Source organism: Solenopsis invicta, chromosome 13 (assembly GCF_016802725.1).
Source record: "Solenopsis invicta isolate M01_SB chromosome 13, UNIL_Sinv_3.0, whole genome shotgun sequence".
Lineage (NCBI taxonomy): Eukaryota > Metazoa > Arthropoda > Insecta > Hymenoptera > Formicidae > Solenopsis > Solenopsis invicta.
Window position 1 is genome coordinate 14,338,136 of NC_052676.1, and position 19,858 is coordinate 14,357,993.

A 19,858-nucleotide genomic window follows, 5' to 3' on the forward strand; every position below is an offset into this window, starting at 1 on the left:
ACTTCCCTGACTCTCTTTCTCTTCCTCCTTTCTTTATTCACTACCTTCCACACGTCCTCGGATCTTATTCCTTCTATTTCCCTCTCCCATCTTTCCCTCTCCTTTTTCTTTTTCTCCTCACAATATTCCCTGTACCTCTTTCTCATTTCTTTATATTTTTTCCCTTCTTCCCCTCTCCTCCTCCACCATTTTAATTCCTCCTTAACTTCTCTTTTTCTATCCTTACATTCCTCATTCCACCATCCTCTCCGTTCATTCTTCTCTTTCTTCTCTATTCTCTCTAATGCCACTTCTACTTTTCTCTTCATTTTCCTCCAAATCTTCCCTACCCTTTCACCATCACTATCCCTCTTCCCAAGGTATTCCTCAAATTTCTTTTTTCCCTTCTCTGTCCAAACCCCCCTTCTTCCTCTCCCTTTCCTTTTCCCGGTCCTCTCTTCCCTCCGGCCTCCTCCCTCCACCCATACCGTTATCGGCTGATGATCGGAGTCTACCCAATCCTGCACCTTCATCTTTTCCACCTTCCTTCTTGTCTCTTCATTCCCGATCACATAATCTATTACGGTCCCTCCCTTCCCTCCTGTATACGTCCATTCCCCCTCCTCATCTCCCTTTACGCTTCCATTCAAAATTGACCATCCCAATTCTCCTATATAACCACATAGCTTTTTTCCCCTCTCTATTCACCTTTTCATCCTTCGAGCTCCTCTTTCCCTGTTCTATCCCTCCCTCTTCATCCTCACCTAATCTTCCCCCCTCACTCCTAGCATTGAAATCCCCTCCTATTAACACCCTCACCCCTTCCTCTCTGTCCTCCATGCACCCTCTCAGGCTTCCCATTTTTTCCTCCAAATCTCTATTTACATAGACTCTTATTAGTCTCCACCACTCTCCCCCTAAATTTACTTTTACTGCTTGTAATCCCTCCTCTTTTCTTTCTTTATCATCCTTTTCTCTCCCTATCCCTTCCCTTATCCCCACAATCATTCCTCCCATTGCCCTTCCTTTCTTACTCTTCCTTGCCGCCTCTTGCACTTTGCAACCGAGGGTCACAGTGGCGCTGGAGAGGCTTGGCCGTGCAGCAACACCGGAACAACCGCTGATTGAGCAGCAAAAATTGGACAGGATCGATTCACACAAGGAAGGCGAGCTTCCGAGCGGACAATTGATTGAGATGATCTCCAATCGAGAAAACATCCCGGGGAGTGGCAGCAGCCTCAAGGAGCCTGGCAGGGCGCCAACGATGTCACCGCAGAGCGACAACATCAATGAAGATTAAAACGAACCAAATATCGCTTACATAATTATAACCATAAGGCAGAATAGTTTCATTTATTTCATTACTAGAATAACGTTATTAATGTATACCTACTTTATGTTTGGCAAATTTTATATTATTTTATCAATATTTTCATTTATTTCATTACTAGAATAACGTTACTTTTTTTTTTGGTATGATGAGGGAAATGCTCATGGCACGACAGGCTGGCTAGGCCTGACAGTGTTGGACTCGAGTCAGGACGGTGCTAACCCGGCCACGTAATTTCAGCGACCAGGCTCGCCCTAACCCGCCTACCAACTAAAAACCTCACCGAGCCACCTCGCCCCAGATCGAAGGAAGGCCCCGGCCAGCAGTACGCTCTTTCATCAGTAGCCTTCCCCCGGGGGTCGGAGCGTGAGCCCCCCGACGCGCCAGTTCGTCAGGTTGGGAGAGGACGTGCCAGGGCGGCGGCCGAGATACGTCAGCCGCCGCCTTGTCCACCCCGGGGTAGCGCCGTGAAAAACACCGCACGACCCCCCGCGCTCCTTTAGGGCAGGAGGCGAGCGAACTTACCCGTTCCGCGCCAACCCCCTACCCAAGGTCCAGCGGTCCCGATGGGACCGACCGGGCCTACCTCCTATCCTCGCGCGGCCGGCACGCCGGATGAGCGGAGACCCCTACTCATCGGGCGGCCCAACAGCCAGGGTCCTCGTCTCCTGGGCATCCCCGAACGCAGGGGCAGCCGGAAACGAGGCCCAGGATCGCGTGATGACCTCCCCCCCTGGGGAGTCACTTCGCGGCCCTATCTCCGAGGATAGGCGACCCCGGGGGAGAAGGCGTCAACGCTCTCTCCGCCTGGGGTCTCAACGCCTTTCTGAGAGGCGTGCTCGAGTCTCGTCCCACTCGCTTCTCCCGTTGCGGGAGAGGAAGGGGCTCGAGCACCACCTTCGCCTGGGGGAGGTGCGCGGCGCTCGGACTGTCGAGCGCCTCGCAACTCTTTTTAATCGGCGGACTCGTCCGGAGCCCTGATGCTCCGGACGACTCCGACGAGATCTCTATCACTCCCGTGATGAAGGCCTCGTCGACAGAGGCCTCCGCCACGGGAGGGGTCTCCTCCATTTCGACATCGACCACTGGCTCCTCCGCCACGCCACCATCCACGACCTGAGCGCCGGGCGGGGTGGGAGGCAGAGGGGTCAGCCGCCGATCTTCTTCAGAAACTTCACTCTCCTCCCGCTGCGGAGGAGGGGGAGCCCTTTTCCCCGGTCGAGGAGCCGGGGGAACCCTGGCGCACTTTTCACCGCCAGGGCGGTGGTTGGGCGCCTTGCCTTTGGAGGCACACTCCGGGCAGAACGGCCTACTCGCGCATTCTGCCTGGGTGTGCCCCTCCCCCCCACAATTGAAGCAGCACCGAGCCCTGTCGACACCGCCAGGGCACCGGTGCTGCGTGTGCCCCTGAGCTAGGCAGCGGAAGCATCGCTGCGGAGGTGCCTTAAGCACCTCCACGCGAGCCGCTACCCAGCCCAGGGTCACACTCCCCGCTCGGGCGAGCCTCGCAGCGACGGCGACCGGGCACTGCACTATGACAGAGCCCAGCCCTCGCCGACTGCGCACCACTCGACCCACCCTAAGGTCCGCCACGAAGCATTCCCCGGAGTCCGCGACCGCCGTGGCCACCTCCTCCGGGGTAACTGATTCATCGAACCCGGAGACGCGGATCCCCACCCTCCCAAGAGGGCATGAGATCCGCACGTCCGGGCCCCCCGCGACGCGCCTCATCTCCGAGGCCAACCTCTCCGCGGCTGGCCTGTTGTCTTCGCCGGGGATCTCCAGGAGATCCCCGGTCTGGGCTCGGCGAACCCGGAGCCCTCTTCCCCCTTGCGGCAGTATGTCCCCGAGGACGATGGACTCGCGAGCCCGCCGCATTACTTCCGCGTATGAGGCGTCGTCCCCAGTCACCGTCACCAGAATCGCCGATGACTTGGGGACGCGCCTCCCTATCTTCCTCACCGCGAGGATGTCGCTTCGCGGCGGACCTTCTTGCTTCTTCTTCTTCTTCTTGCCCGGCCCGGTCGCCGGGGGGGCGGTAAGTACCGCTACCCCCGACGGCCGACCCGGGACTAGGGCCGCGCCGTGGCCTGGGGGGAACCCCCCCCAGCCGCTCTCCGTAGGTCGAGTGGGGGCTCTACGGCCCCCTTTGTCCACCCTCCTTCTTTCTGGTGCCGACGACCTCGACCCAGCTCCGATCGCTCGCAGGCGTATCGGGGCCGGGCGCTGCCGCCGGCACTGCGGGGGGCGCGGGAGGCTCCTCCGGCGGAGCTCCCGCTCTCCCCTTTCCCCCTTCCCCTTCTTCTTCTTTTTACTGCTCCTGGCGTCGGTGGGAACGGCGGCCGGGACAGCCCCCGTCTCCACCCGCGCCAGGCGCCTCTCCAGGCCCTCCACCGTCGCCGTCAGCCGCTCCAACGTCCCCAGCACTCGCTCCTCGAAAGGAGAAGAGCCGGGGGCAGAAGTGACCGACGGGGGCGGCGGAGGGGAGGGAGACCTTCTCCTCGATGTCTGCGGAGCAGCCGCGGACGAGGAGGGGCCGCTCTGTAGCATGAGGGCGCGTTTAGCTACCCCCAGCTGGCCCCTCAGTTCAGCGACTTCGGCCCGGAGGGAGCGAACCTCCTCCTCCCGGACCACGGTCGTCACCTCTTCTTGCCCATCATCTCGCCCGAGACGGCCCATGGCGCGGTACGCCAGCGTCATGAGTGCCTCCCGGGCGAGATGGGTGTTCAATTTCATGCGTCCAGACAGGTTGCCCGACAGTGGGCAACCCGTGGACGCTTTATTGCGCGCTCCTTCGACCTCCCGGAGCCACCCATCAGCCAATCCGGCCAGATCGGTGGTCGTACTCCGGGAGATCACCCCTAATTGCCGGTCAACGTACCGGCGTTGATCCGGCGTAAACAGGGTCGGGGGGATCCTGATGCGTTGCCGAGGGCGCGCATCATTCTCCCCCGTTCCCTCTTCCTCCGGATGACGTTGACTCTGAGTCGGCGGGCCCTAAATCGTTCCAAGGGAACCCCATGGAGCCGATCTTCTGTGTCCGCCCCGTCGGACAATGGGGAGGAGGACCTGAAGGGTCCACTCCCGTCCAAACGGGGTCGGCCACGGGCGCGCCTACTTCTAACGTGAGTCGGAAGGTCGGTTCCGTCTCCCGGAACATCCGGGATACGGACACGGCCCTCCGACTCATCCAAATCGATGACCGGCTCCAGGGGGTTCCCGGCCATCGGCTCCTCCTCCTCCTCTTGCCGATCCACGTCCATGGGCCCAGCATCGAGCTGAGAGAGCCCCTGCCGCCTCCTACGAGGCGGGTCGGCGAGGACCTCCCCGCTCGAGCCCTGCAACCGCGGGAAAATTTTCCCGTGGTCACGCTAAAAAGGCTACCAAGGGAAGAGGAGCCCCCCGTAGAGATTCACCCAAGGCCGGAAATGGAACTCGGAAGCGAAAACAAGCCGAAGGAGGTCTCACCGGACCAAACGGAGATACCTGTGCAACCGGAGATGACCCACGCAAAGGCCACAACCGCCACAGTAACCGTCAGTGATGACAAATACACCGCAACGGACCACAACAAGGAGGCGGACTCAGCGGCTGTCACATCAACAAACGGGCATGTATCGGACCAAAATACCTGCTCCGCATACAAACTATCAACACGCGAACAAGATAAAGAAGACACAGCGAACGAATTATAGGTACATAAGATACCCTAAACATTAGATTTAATTTCATTATTAATTTTGTTATATTCATGAATATTTTGTTTTATTCAAACCCTTTTAATTTTACGTTATTTATCTCCATGAGAGACAATAGCAGATTAAAACAACCACAAAGTAATAAGTAACTATTCTTTGTTAGATTAAAATAATAGGTTAAGATATCTTTTAATATATAATGTTATAGTTTAAGTACAATAAATATTACAAAGCCTGTGCACTCATCCAGCGCCATTTAAACTAAAAATTATAACACAAATTATAATTAACCTATATACACCACAATTCAACTTGTGGATTTGCCGCGCTTTGTAATAACGCCGCCGCCATGTTGGCGGAATGATACATGGCGACAGCCGAAAATAGGGGCCTCGAGGAGAGACGCCAAACGTCGCCATTTTAACAGTTAGTTGGTCACGAACCACGTTCCAAGACACATCGGTGTCATCGCACATCGGTGCGAATGATGCAACATTGCATCATCGCGAATATAACGCGTAGTCGCGTTGCAGTTAAGAACATTGATTAGATGTGATTCTGGAAAGTGTACACGCGAAATCAGACAGTATAAATGACAATTTATTTTTATATACAAACAGTGTGTGCAATAAAGATATTACGTGTAAACTTGCCATAAATTTTTCGCTGACCCAACACGAGAAGTCCCGTTCCTATGCGCGCATCTAAAACAATAAATGTACAGACTTTAACGCAGTGCACAATTAATAATAATTTGACTTACCTGTGTACCGACGAACATTACGCGGCGGCGTAATCTATCCCACGACGACCGTTGACAGGAAGAACGAGCCTGGCCAATCACGAACGAGGATTCCTGAAATAAAAGGAAAGGACAATTACGTATCCCACCTTGGTAATTACAGGGTTAAATTACCTGGCGACCGTGAAATTCACGCAGGATTCATCTTAAAGGTAGGTGAAATAACCTGTAAAGTGAAAATTCGGAAATTAGCATTTGTTCGTCCGGTCACAGCCCCCCCCACGGACGCGGATCGGCGTCGATCCCTCTTTTACCATTGGTGGTGGTGCGAAGATCACCAATTCGAAGAATCGGGTCCACATGGACCCTGTGGCGCTACAATCCTGCCGACCGCCGCCCGTCTTGCGACGACCGTCGGCCAGCAGGATCGAGTCCTCCCCCGCGGCCTCGGTCAGGACCCCAGCCCAGCGAGCCCTCTCCTCCGGCGTTAATTCGCTGAGGGAGGCATAACTCTCCCCCTGATCTTCTGAGGAGGAAGAGGACCCCCCCGTGCATCCCCCCCTCCCATTTGGAGTCCTCCCCCTCGGACAGCTCTCCTTCGAGCTGCTCGAGGGCGAGGAACCGATCGATTGCGGGCCTCGGGCCCGAGGCGCATCTGCAGGAGCGTCACCCTGCGCGACCTCCACGGTTCATTAAGACATGCACGAACACTCATCACCACAGTAGCCCGTTCGTCGGCGGAGCCTGTGGGCACCCGGCGCGACAGCCCGTCGGTCGATATCGACAAGGGGGCACCCGGGACACTAGTCTCCCCTTGCCGGCCCTGGGGTATCCGACCCCCCCTGCGCGGTAAGTTGTCGATATCTTTGTCCATATATTTCATAGTTGGGGTATTATTTCGCGAGGGGAACCCCACCCTCGCCCCGAGGGGTACTGCAGGTCGGCGTTCGGGGACCACCGACCCGAGGCGAACCTAATGGACAACACAGAACATCACACGCGCCGACCAGGGAAGAACAGAAAACAAAACCTAAGTGCACGCGGTTAAGCGCACATCCGGGATGACCCACGATTGACGCGTATCAGACAATGGACTGCGGCGGGAAGATGGGATCCCCGATCCCGGCAGGCACCCACAGCGATCCCCCGACCAGAGGCCTCGGCAAGAGCTAACACCCCCCACGACGATGTCCCCGCGCTAACGAGGAACATCCCCGAGAGGTAGTGCCAGTCGCACCGGTGTACGGGCTGATCCTAGGCCCGAGGGCCCGGCGCCGATGCACCCGGGCTAGCCGGGGACATCGACAACCAGCGGGTCAACGCGCGGGATTTAACCATCGACCGGAAGATCGCTCCAGGATTCCGCAAGGAGAAGGCGACCCGACCCCCCGCCGCGACGAACACCGTACATTAAACACAGTACACACCACCATGGCGTCTGAGGCGCGAAAACACGACACTCAGACGCCGCCTCCTTGATTTTTTATAGAGGTTGACTCCTCGCGACCTGGGCGGTGAAGCCAAGGTCCCCGGTCCATCCCGCACGTAATTTCAGCGCGTGATGGATTACGGTGTGTCAGCTCGGGCGCCAGGGTCGCTGAGATCCCTGAATCTACGACCTAAGAGAGACCGCAGACCCCTAGCGAGCTCGGGAAACTGCAGGAACGCCAATTCCTGTATCTAGAGTCGTTTCGCAGCCTCGGAAGGCCCCGAAACGACTCCAGACCCCTACGGGAAGAATAACGTTACTAATGTATACCTACTTTATGTTTGGCAAATTTTATATTATTTTATCAATATTTTCATTTATTTCATTAATAGAACAACGTTACTAATGTATACCAACTTTATGGTTGACAAATTTTACGTTATGTTATCATAGCCATAAAGGGCACAAAAGCAATGATAAGCAGTTTATATTTTGCGCTAAAAAATGACGTATGTACGAAGGTGACAAGGACACGTTAGGCGCATGCGTAAAAACAGAGAGGTAGGAAGAGACGATAAAAGAGTCAGTCGGTGAAGAACCGAGGCAATGAGAGGTCGATGTCTCCGGACATCAAAAAGGGTGATGCAATAGTTGTATCAGCGCGCGAAAATCGCACAACATCAATGTAATGTATTTTTTATTATATTACGTTAAGAAAGACCCGTTAGAGATTTAATGTAATCAAGAAAGGGAAAATTGGTTAATTTTATCATTAGTATTTGTGATTTGTGTGATTGAGTAATAAACAAAAATTTTTTTAAACAAACTGTGAAAAAGTGACTTGCGCACCAACCCAAAACGCGTCCTCTATGCGCGGAAGAGAGTGAAACTTACAATCGCGCGAAGTAAACATTAATAACGTGCGTAAAACAAAATTGACAATTAACGGTCAATCAACTAAATTACAACTGACGCGAGACGCGGTTACGACAACAAGCAAGAGGTAGCCAATCAGCGTCCAGGAGACGAAAGAAGGAAGAAAGATGGCGAAAATCAAGAATCATCCTTGGTAATTAGTAGGTAAAACTACATTGCGACCGTGAAGGAATAAGTAAATATAAATTTATTGTTGATCAGACTTTGATCCGGTTACAGAGTAACTGACGCGTAGGTGTACTATTTTCATAAGACACACGTTAATAAGTGGTTAGATACCCCCCCCCCCCCTTAAGAACCAAACAACTGCACAAATCGAGACACGAGAGCACGTTCTCGCGAACGTATAAAAAACTCTCTACGCAAACATCCCATAGACCTGTGAAAAATCTCTCGAAATGGCGACCGTGACAGGACGAGGTGGTGTGTGATTATGGAATGGTGAACCTACGAGAAGTAAGAGTCATTACCTTTAATAAATTGAGAAAAGTATTTAAATTAAGTGCATATTAATAGCTAAAACAAAGCATAATAATAGGCTCAACTCGAGTGTAGTGGACTCGACCAGAACGTTATGTATAATGGACTCAACCTATGCATAATGGACTCGACCTACGTAAAATAGACTCGACCGAGATATGAAATATAACGGATTTGACTCATATACATGTAATTAATATATAAAAGACATAAAAATAAGGTTTACATATAACAACGATAAAAGTTTATGATAAATAAGCGCATCGTTAGACAAAAATAGCATAAATGCTAAGTCTAATTTTACAAAATTAATACGCGATAATTACGTTGAGAAATATTTATATTGCAATATGTTCAGAGTTTGTTGAATCCATATAGATTATTACATCAGCAATAAAAGAACATAAAACATCTTCTCAGTTAATACGTAAATTAAAGTCGTTAATTGATACGCGTTATCTATATCATCTCAGTAGCATCGAAACGTGCGTAATTAAATAATAATTAGTAATTTTGGTTAAAGCAACCAAGTACTATTTTCATAAGACACACGTTAATAAGTGGTTAGATACCCCCCCCCCTTAAGAACTATAATAATATAACAACTTAAAGCAAATATTTACATATTGTGGTAAATTAGCAAATAAAATCCACATAAATAAAAAGCTATCCATAAAAAACAATCAACAACCACAAAAAATTATTATTTAACTGATTTTTACTTACTTGTGGGCAAACTTGCAAAATTAAAATACTATTGTGGATAAATATCCACATAAATAAGCTTTATTTGCATATTTGTGGAAAAATTAAAAAAAATTATACAAATATATTTGTAAAATGTATCCACTTACCATCTCACCCCCCCCCCGCGCGGGGGGGGATGGGTGGGGGTGGGAATGGGGTGGACCTCCCTTCGTGTGGAAAGTCGCAAACTCATGTGGAGGGAGCAATACATATGTAGACCTCGTTTCAAGATATCTATTTGTAAGTGGAATGTGTCTATTAATTAAATTAATTAATTTTATAAAATAAATTGTTTTCATGCCTTAATAAAAAAAATCTACATTGCACAAAAACTAATAATTTTTTTAATCCAACACAATGTCTACTTTTTATTGAACATTTGTATAATATATTTTATAATTAACAGGGAGGGAGGAATAAAATATACAATGATGTAATTATTAATAAAGAAACGTTTCAAATTTCGTGCAAATTTCTATCATAGCGCATGCTCAGTTCTTTACATTACACCGAGATGACTGATATTCTAACCTGTACAATCGCTAACTTTAATGATTGATATCTCGGTTCTCGTGGCAGAGCGACACTTTTTTTGCCAGATATGTTAGTTTCATGTAAAAACGCGTCGAATAAGCCTAATTTCATCAAAATCGGTGAAGAAGACCGTCTCCTTCAGTATTACCCTTTATGGTTCAAAAAGCTCGAGAAGCGAAAGTTCTGAACGTTATAATCATATTTTACGTTATAGCACCCAATGGCAACGTGCCAGTTATTTACTAACATTTTCTGTATTGTGCAATGTAAACGTAAATGCGAGTTAATCGGTTAAACAAAACGAAGCAATTGATTAAGTTTCGGGAGTGTCAAAACGCAGTAGGTAACGCATACTCATAACACCGGGATCGCGATTGCATAAACCAAACAACCGTTTATTATACGCTTTACTATGCCAAATTTGCCAAGATCGCCAATTCAGACGCATAAAGCAACGCAGGCGATGCAAAACACGGAAGATAACACGCAAAATAATCTGAGTATGAACGCGGGCGAAACACGCGTCGGAACTCAACCAAGCGTTTCCAATACGCGAACAATATCATATGACGACCAGCCAGTAGGTATATTAGGTAGTAGTATTCTTGAAGATACGACAGCAGCCACAACCGCGGGCACTAAAATGGCGTCAAACGAAAATTTACCCACAACAAGTTCAAATGTTGTGGATATGATTAGAATGCTTGTCGATAAAATCGATAGATTAGAAGCTAAGTTACGGGATGTGACTAGGAATCGTAATAATTTAACAATAAATGAAGGTTTGACAGGAAACGCGAGCGACGCGAGACCGACATTGCAAAAACAAACCCCAATATTTGTAAACGTTCCCGAAAATCATTTCGCCCAGTTAATGATAATACGAATAATGATAATACGCAATACCCTGTTTCTGCCGATAGCGGCGCTGACGGTTTCGAAGGGACTGGAAGAAGTTCCGGAGGTGGAGCCGGCGGCGGCGGCGGCGGCGGCTCAGGCAGTAGTGGTGGTATCCGATTACCACGGGGCGGATGGCTTAAAAGTCCGTTCAAACATTTAACTTTTAAAGGTAAAGATGATAAGCAAAATCCCGAAATGTTTATACGCGAATTTGAAAGTATAGCGAAGGACGAAGGTGTGCCCGAACACGAACAATTACGATATTTTAAACAAGCAATGAAATCATACGCAAAATACTGGTATGAAATGACCAAACCGGCGGATATTCAGACAGCTAAAAGCAAATTTCGCGAATATTATTGGGGCCGCGAAGCACAAACTGCCTACAAAAAATTGTTATTTACAGGAAAATACACCCCAAATAAAGGAACATCAATGGCAGAGTATGCAATGCAATTAGCTTTAAAAGCACACCTCTTGAATCCACCATTATCAGATGATGATGTGATTGAGATCTTAGGAGATCATTGATGTTGCTAGGAAAATACGACCGACAAATGTTCAAACTTTACAAGATCTAGTATGATTATTAGATTCAATAGAAGCATCGCGAAAAGGCCGAAAAAATGAAAACGAGCCGCAACACATTAATAATTACAATACTAGTCGTAACGTAAAAACAAGTACGTTACCAAAACGAAATGCGGATAATAAATATTTACAAAATAAGGGACTTTGCGGTCAAAAGAAGAATGTATCATCGCGCAAACCCTTAGCTATTACCGCGGGAGAAAATTCGTGGAATAAGGATCCGAATCGAGCAAGCGAATCGCGAGCGCGATATAACAATAACGATTGGTCGCGTACACGATCGCGGGAATATCAGAATGGTAAGGTAGTGATAACTGAAGTCACGGATGTCGATGACGAAGCAAAAGCACAGCGGAGAAGTGTTGCAAAAGCAGACAACCGCACTATTCAAAGGGACAGCAGAAAAAGGAAGGTGGAGCAGCAGCAGCAGCTACCGTAGAGAAGAAAAATGGCAGCGATTATCCAAGGCGAAATGGACAAATTACCACAGACCACAAGAGAACACAATAATAATAACGTGGATGAAGAAACCACAGAAGAAATTTTTATGGACAAATCCAACAGATATACGGATAGATCCATAAACTTAATTCATCCTGAATCCAAAATTAAATATTCCGAGGCTTTCGCAAAGGAATACGGAACTCAGGCAAAGACAATAAAAAATTGGCAGAACAGCCATACGCGTGTGGACTAAATATGATCCATACCGAGACCAAGTTAAGTAATACAAAGCGAAGTAATTCGAGAGGAACTACACCGACCAATTGCCAAGAAAACCACGCCGAAGGTGTGGAAACAAGCAAATCAACCAGCAGGAAGATTACGCAGTTACAAAACCCACACCAGCGACGAGAGGGCAAATTGACGGGAAACGAAAATAAATTCCATGCCGAACACTACAAACCGAAGATTGAAGATTGCAGACACCAAACAAGATATGATGATGTCTCAATCCAAAACCTTAAACACATAGGAAAGAGCCAATATTTCCTAGACAAATGGGATAAAGAGGAAAAGGTAGCAAACAAAGATATCATAGCGCTGAACAAGGACCACACTTACGCTAAGAAGAGGACTTCTACGAACAAACCAAGTATTGAGAAACAAATTCTAAAAGCTAAAAAATACCTTCAAGATGAAACGACCGGTAAAAAACCCATTCAGGTGACACTCAACCTAAAAGAATTAGAGGTGATCAGATGAAAACCGAGTCAAGCTACAAGAAAGACACACATGTGTTATTTGAAGAAAAGGATACAAAGACGCCACAAGAAGCTCACGAAACTACAAAAGAGGTAAAAGATAAACAATTACAGACAATTCGTGTGGACAATACAATATCCCACGAAGAATTTGTGGCTAATAAGAAAAAATATAAAGTTCTAAAAGCGAAACAGACCACAAATACGGTTGAGGACGCATTAAATATCCTAAGAATGGAGGATATACTAAAAGATATATGGGAGAAAGCTTCACAGAGGTACAAAACCAACACGTTAAACAGGTTAATGTACCAATTATTAAATTGAAATTTAAAACATTTAAAGCTGAAGCATTAGTAGACACAGGAGCGCATATATCTGCAATAACCAAAGAGCTGTATGATGCTCTAGCAACAAATGACGATATCATTGACGCATTGCCGATAAGAAGATTTCTACTAAAAAGTGCATTCTCAGGAAGAGAAGCTGCCGTATCTAACAAAGCTAAACTTGAATTTGAATTCAAAGGCAAAAAGCTACAACATGAATTTTACATTGTAGAACAAATGGCATACCGAGCGATACTAGGTATTGACTTTCTAGTAAAATACCGCACCAACATACTATGCAATGAAAAATTCGAGATAAATTTTGAAGCTGAAGCCGACGAATCGCAGCAAACCATTGCTACCATTTCAATGGAAGAAGCGGAAGAAGCCTTGCAAAGGATCTTTCAAGAAAATGCAAAAATATTTGAAGATGGTATTGGAAAGGTCAACCATTATCAACATAAGATTACGGTTAAATCACACGCACCGTATAAAAAAAGAGTTTACCCAATTTCTGACAAACACTTTGACAGAGTCGCACAATATATAGACGACTTGGAGGAACAAGGGATAGTTCGTAAGACGGCAACACAATACATCAACCCATTGGTGGTTGTAATAAAGAAAAATGATGACATCCGACTTTGTCTGTCGATGCTAATTAATAAGCGGATGATGAACGATTACCCCAGCCACTAACAATAGAGGAAGTGTTCAGAAAATTTGGTCCAAGCGGCTTTTACACTTTGCTCGACATAAATCATGCATTTTGGCAAATTCCTTTAGAAAAGGAATCCCAGCAATACACGGGATTCATTTTTGATGGACAAACCTACGTTTTTCAACGTATGCCTTTTGGCATTAAGACAGCTGGAGCTTTATTTACGAGAGCTATGAACAAAGCATTAGGCTCACATGCAAATGACTTCCTTATTGTCTACTTAGATGACATATTAATTGCGTCCAAAACGTTGGAAGAGCATATCAAACACGTGGAATATGTTCTACGAAAATTAAAAGCAGCAGGATTTAGAGTCAACAAAAATAAATGCGAGTTTCTACAGCGCGAGATCAAGTTTCTAGGTCATACGTTTAACGAAATACAAGCGGAAATCAATGCTGACACAAAAATGGCTATAAGAAATTGCGCTAGACCAAAAAATAAGAAAGAAATCCAAGTTTTCTTAGGTCTTGTTAATTGGGACCGCAGGTTCATCAAAAATCTAGCTCGTATGACTCAACCTTTGGAAGAATTACTAAAGAAAAATAAAAAATTTATTTGGACTGATAATCAACAAAAAGCGTTTGAAGAAATAAAACAAGCCTTCGAAGAAGCACCAAACTTGTATTTAATACGACCGGGATTCAAATTTGGAATCTATGTAGATGCAGCAAAAACTGGACTCGGAGCACGCTTCTACCAGTACAAAGAGGACGGGCGCGAAAAGTTCACTATTGCATACGCAAGTCGTGCATTACATGGTGCCAATTACACCATTACAGAGCTTGAGTGCTTAGCACTAATCTGGAGCCTGAAGAAATGGCATACTCTCTTGTTAGGAAGACAAGTACGAGTTTATACCGACCATCGAGCCTTGCAGTTCTTAAGCACTTGCGTGCAAAACAATACAAGAATTGCCAGGTGGTTCAGTTTTCTGCAAGAGTTTGATATAGACATAATCCATATTCCAGGCAAGGACAACGCTATAGCTGATACCTTATCAAGGAGCGCTGACGAAAGACGCGTTCTAAAGGACAATGATAAATACATTGGTCTAATAAGAAGTATCACGGACGGTACTGAAACAAGTGACTGGATCAAAATCATCAAAGATGCCCAGCATACTCATCAAGATTTGATGAATTTACCCCAAGAACAACCACGAAAGTTCATTGATAGAAACGAGATCGTCAGATACATAGACAACGATACAGATAAAATCATCTTACCTGAAGAAAAAAATTGGATGATTATGAAGAAAGCACATAAACTACTTGCTCATTTTGGAGCCGACAAACTGCTAGGTTTCATGAGAAAATATTTTGTTGGTAAAAAATTTGAGAAATATGCACGAGATGTAGTGGCATCATGTAAAATATGCCACGCCACAAAATTCTACACAAGGCCGACGACTGGCCTGGAATATTATCAGTTACCAGATCAACCAGGAAAAGCAATTTCCTTAGATCTATGTGGTCCATGGCCAAAAACGGAGGAAGGATATCAACATGTCCTCGTAATCATGGACAAATTTTCAAAATTGGTTAAGTTATATCCTCTAGTTGATAAAAAATTAAACAGCATCACCGAAGTACTTGAAAATCGATACTTCAAAGATGTGGGGATACCTGAAGAAATCCTTACTGACAACGATACCCAGTTCACAAGTTACAGATGGACTGAATTTGCAAATCAGTATGAAATTGATACAAGAAAAACAACACCCTACAATCCTCAATCCAATCCTGTTGAGAGGGTGATGCGAGAACTAGGCCGTATATTACGAACCTATGCTTCTCATCAACACACGTTATGGTCAATGATACTAAAGCGTGCAGAACGCGTAATAAACGCTACTATTCACGCAAGTACTGGATTCACACCTAACGAGATCCATTTCGGAATTGACGATCATTTAGAATTACCAGAGGAAATAATCCCACAAATCTATAATCAACATCAACAAAAAGATAAAATAAATGAAGCAAGAGAAAATCTTCAGAAAAGTGCACAAAAAAGAAAGAAACAAGCTGACAAGTACCAAATAGCACCAGAATATCAAGTTGGAGACTTAGTTTGGATTAAAATAAAAACTCGTTCTAAAGCAAAACGTGAACAAACGTACAAAATACAATTTCTATACGAGGGACCATACAAAGTCTTGGAAATAGTGCGTCGAAACGCATACTTGATAGGAAACTTAAATGGGAACGTCAAAGGTGCCTACAACACCAGAAGATTAAGATCAGATAGAGATCCGAAACTCAAGTCACAGGAGCTTATACTACAAAAGGAACAACAAGAATATGAATCAAACCATGGTTCACCACAAGCTAGTGAATACGAATACAACGAAGATAACGATTCTCAAACCCACGAAGAGATACCAAACGTCGAACAAGACGAGATTGATGAAAACTTCGAAGAAGATGATTATGATTATTATTCAGAGGTAGAGCAATATGAAGATTATGCATCATAAACTGATGTAGAAGAAAAAAATGAATACGTATATGAGGAGAACCCACTTCAATTAGAAGAGGATCAATCAGGATCTGAAGATTATGATTATTTCACTCCACAGGACGAAAGCGCCGAAGAAAGCGTGCAATATTTACCATTTACATATGAAGAAGATGAAAATAAAGAAGACAAACAGCAAAATAATAATCACAATAGTGATGAAGATAATCAATCAAGTTTTGATGAATATGATCCCAGAGGAGGATTATTCATGGACGAATTATCTAATTGGAATCAAAACGAAATCATTAATGAAGAAGAAAATGATGAAGAAGAAACTCCATTACAAAACTACAAGATTGTACCAATAAGGGCACAGCCTCCAACGTTGATAAAAAAATACATTCATGAAACACAAGGAAGCCACAGTGTACCCTTGAAATACAAAGAAACTTACGAAAATAAAAATATCCATGCTTCAATTAGTACATCAAGATACTCCACAAGAAAAGGAACCACTCACGTAACAATGGAACGCGAAATTAGAATGTGTATGCTATCTATAAATGATACACTGAATACACAAGAAAAAACTATAGAAAACAATAAAAAGTTAATTGAAAAAACAATAAACCACAAGAGACCGCAGGAAGAGGTCGAACTTAGGAACGCACCTACTAAAAAGCAAAAAATAAAAGAATTTCCTACAAAAATCGAATACTTACCACAAGAAGATGATAGTGTCACAAACACAATCGTCACTTACACTAAAGATGAACCTGAAACAAAAAACAGGGGTCTAATCAGCCTAATGGACAAACCAACCATCAGGAACAAAGACGATTACCTAACTAATGAAATTAATGAAGAGAAGCCACAAGTCACGAAGAACAGGACATCTGATGTTAAAACGTTAGTACCAATGCCAAAAAAAGCCAGCTGACCTGAAACAACAAAACAGAGTAAGATTAGAACAATCAAAAAAAAAAGATAAAATATTAAACAAAATACAAACATTGGGTAATGTTCCAAAACCTACGCATGCTAAATTAAAAACACACAAGTTAAATAAATTATATCAAAAACTAGAAAAATTTAAATTAAAATCAGAAGAAATTCAAATAGCTGTAAATAAATATAAAAAATTACAAACTAATCAACCACAAGTAAAAACTTTATATGAAAATCAAATCTTGAAAACGGATATCTTAGATAACAAACAAATTGGTCAAAATAACAATAATTCAGCAAAAGAATCACAAAAACAAATTGAATGCATCAAAAACCAATATGAATCGCATCAACAGACTTTAAATTGCGATACAAGCCTTAAACAAATGTTACTAGATGACAAGATGGCGTCAACACCGAACCCGGTGTGTTACAAAACGCAGACATCTAGCAAACAATATATTCGCAGATTTAATCAGCTATTGCATATGGGCAATTACACAATACAAACAAGTAGCCAGCAAAAGTATAATCAGACGACAAATACAAACGCAACCATGGATCCTGAACCACCATATGATCCTGACTGGTACAATCAGCTATCCGAACGTGAAGAAGAAATTCACCAGGAGGCTAAACGCAGGAAGGAATGGAAAAATATCATCCAAAACAAGCGTAAAAGAATGAAGGCATTAGAAATCTTTATTAACAGATCATCACCAATTAGTGAGGACGATCAAGTGAGTGATAATATATTAAAGGAAGAAGAAGAATGGGAGAACAAATATCAACAAACCATTCAAAAGTACTATGAAGAAGATAACCAGAAGTGCAGACTAATTGATAAATTTGTTACAACCGACGAAAACAACCAACCGACACATGAGGTGAGTGTAACAATTAACATCAAGGATATAAGACAAGACAAGACTAAAAGACCGAGGGAATGCATAATAAATTATAAAATAAAACGCCAAACCGCCACCAGATCATATGGTCTGGGAGAAGAGGTTAAAGAAACACAACAAATGCAACCCGATAACAAAATCACGGTGACTGCTGAATCTGCAGCAACAACACAGACTACTACAATGGAAACAGCATATTTAATCAATATAAAGTCACCAGCATCAACACTCACGGAACCAAAAGCAGAACCTTCCCTAATAGAAGAAATAACATCGTCTCTCATCATAGAAACAATATCATTATTGGATGATGATGAAGAAAATGTGCCACCTAAGCATAAACCAACAGCAACAAATAGCTATGCAAATGATGAGTCATCTACCATAAAAACAAGAAAACATTCTAAATCACAAATTGTCATAGCCAAAAAGAGAGACGCTGACGGTAAATTTATTAAAGATAAACCCGAAACCACCAATCTACAGACACCGTCACAAAAAATTGTTCACAAAAAAGTTTTGATGAACAATTTGACGGGAAAATTGCAACCGAGGGTCACAGTGGCGCTGGAGAGGCTTGGCCGTGCAGCAACACCGGAACGACCGCTGATTGAGCAGCAAAAATTGGACAAGATCGATTCACACAAGGAAGGCGAGCTCCCGAGCGGACAATTGATTGAGATAATCTCCAATCGAGAAAACATCCCGGGGAGTGGCAGCAGCCTCAAGGAGCCTGGCAGGGCGCCAATGATGTCACCGCAGAGCGACAACATCAATGAAGATTAAAACGAACCAAGTATCGCTTACATAATTATAACCATAAAGCAGAATAGTTTCATTTATTTCATTACTAGAATAACGTTATTAATGTATACCTACTTTATGTTTGGCAATTTTTATATTATTTTATCAATATTTTCATTTATTTCATTACTAGAATAACGTTACTAATGTATACCAACTTTATGGTTGACAAATTTTACGTTATGTTATCATAGCCATAAAGGACACAAAAGCAATGATAAGCAGTTTATATTTTGCGCTAAAAAATGACGTATGTACGAAGGTGACAAGGACGCGTTAGGCGCATGCGTAAGAACAGAGAGGTAGGAAGAGACGATAAAAGAGTCAGTCGGTGAAGAACCGAGGCGATGAGAGGTCGATGTCTCCGGACATCAAAAAGGGTGATGCAATAGTTGTATCAGCGCGCGAAAATCGCACAACATCAATGTAATGTATTTTTTTTATATTACGTTAAGAAAGACCCGTTAGAGATTTAATGTAATCAAGAAAGAGAAAGTTGGTTAATTTTATCATTAGTATTTGTGATTTGTGTAATTGAGTAATAAACAAAAATTTTTTTAAACAAACTGTGAAAAAGTGACTTGCGCACCAACCCAAAACGCGTCCCCTATGCGCGGAAGAGAGTGAAACAATCGCGCGAAGTAAACATTAATAACGTGCGTAAAACAAAATTAACGGTCAATCAACTAAATTACAACTGACGCGAGACGAGGTTACGACAACAAGCAAGAGGTAGCCAATCAGCGTCCAAGAGACGAAAGAAGGAAGAAAGATGGCGAAAATCAAGAATCATCCTTGGTAATTAGCAGGTAAAATTACATGGCGACCGTGAAGGAATAAGTAAATATAAATTTATTGTTGATCAGACTTTGATCCGGTTACAACTTCCCACACTTATCCTTTTGGCAGCCATTTTCGAATTCTTTCCCATCCCTTCTTCTGTAACCAAGTCTCACTCAGGAACATCAGATCCGATTCTTTTAGTCTCTCCCTGAAATGCTTCTCTTTATTTTCCATACCTTTTTTTTTTTTTTCTGGTACGATGAGGGAAATGCTCATGGCACGACAGGCTGGCTAGACCTGACAGTGTTGTACTCGAGTCAGGACGGTG

General features: G+C 44.5%; 1 protein-coding gene and 1 pseudogene across 1 annotated transcript; one reads left to right on the plus strand and one right to left on the minus strand.

Annotated features, from left to right (window-relative positions):
* Positions 1-19,858, plus strand: part of LOC120359357 — a 62,329-nt pseudogene that overhangs the window by 17,229 nt on the left and 25,242 nt on the right.
* On the minus strand, positions 9,674-17,599 carry LOC105198544. Its single transcript, XM_039456666.1, has 3 exons — positions 16,932-17,599; positions 16,810-16,863; positions 9,674-10,513 (listed from the first exon to the last, which is right to left on the minus strand). Exons 1-3 carry the CDS (start codon positions 17,099-17,101, stop codon positions 10,465-10,467), a joined length of 273 nt encoding a protein of 90 aa, XP_039312600.1. The 5' UTR covers positions 17,102-17,599; the 3' UTR covers positions 9,674-10,464.

Coding starts and splice junctions, on each gene's coding strand:
- LOC105198544 (XM_039456666.1), bottom strand. CDS start 17,101: ATGTTTGTATTTTGTTTAATATTTTATCTTTTTTTTTTGATTGTTCTA. Junction 16,864..16,931: donor TCATTAATTTCATTAGTTAG/GTAATCGTCTTT, acceptor TTTTTGTTTCAG/GTTCATCTTTAGTGTAAGTG. Junction 10,514..16,809: donor GACACTATCATCTTCTTGTG/GTAAGTATTCGA, acceptor ACGCCATTTTAG/TGCCCGCGGTTGTGGCTGCT.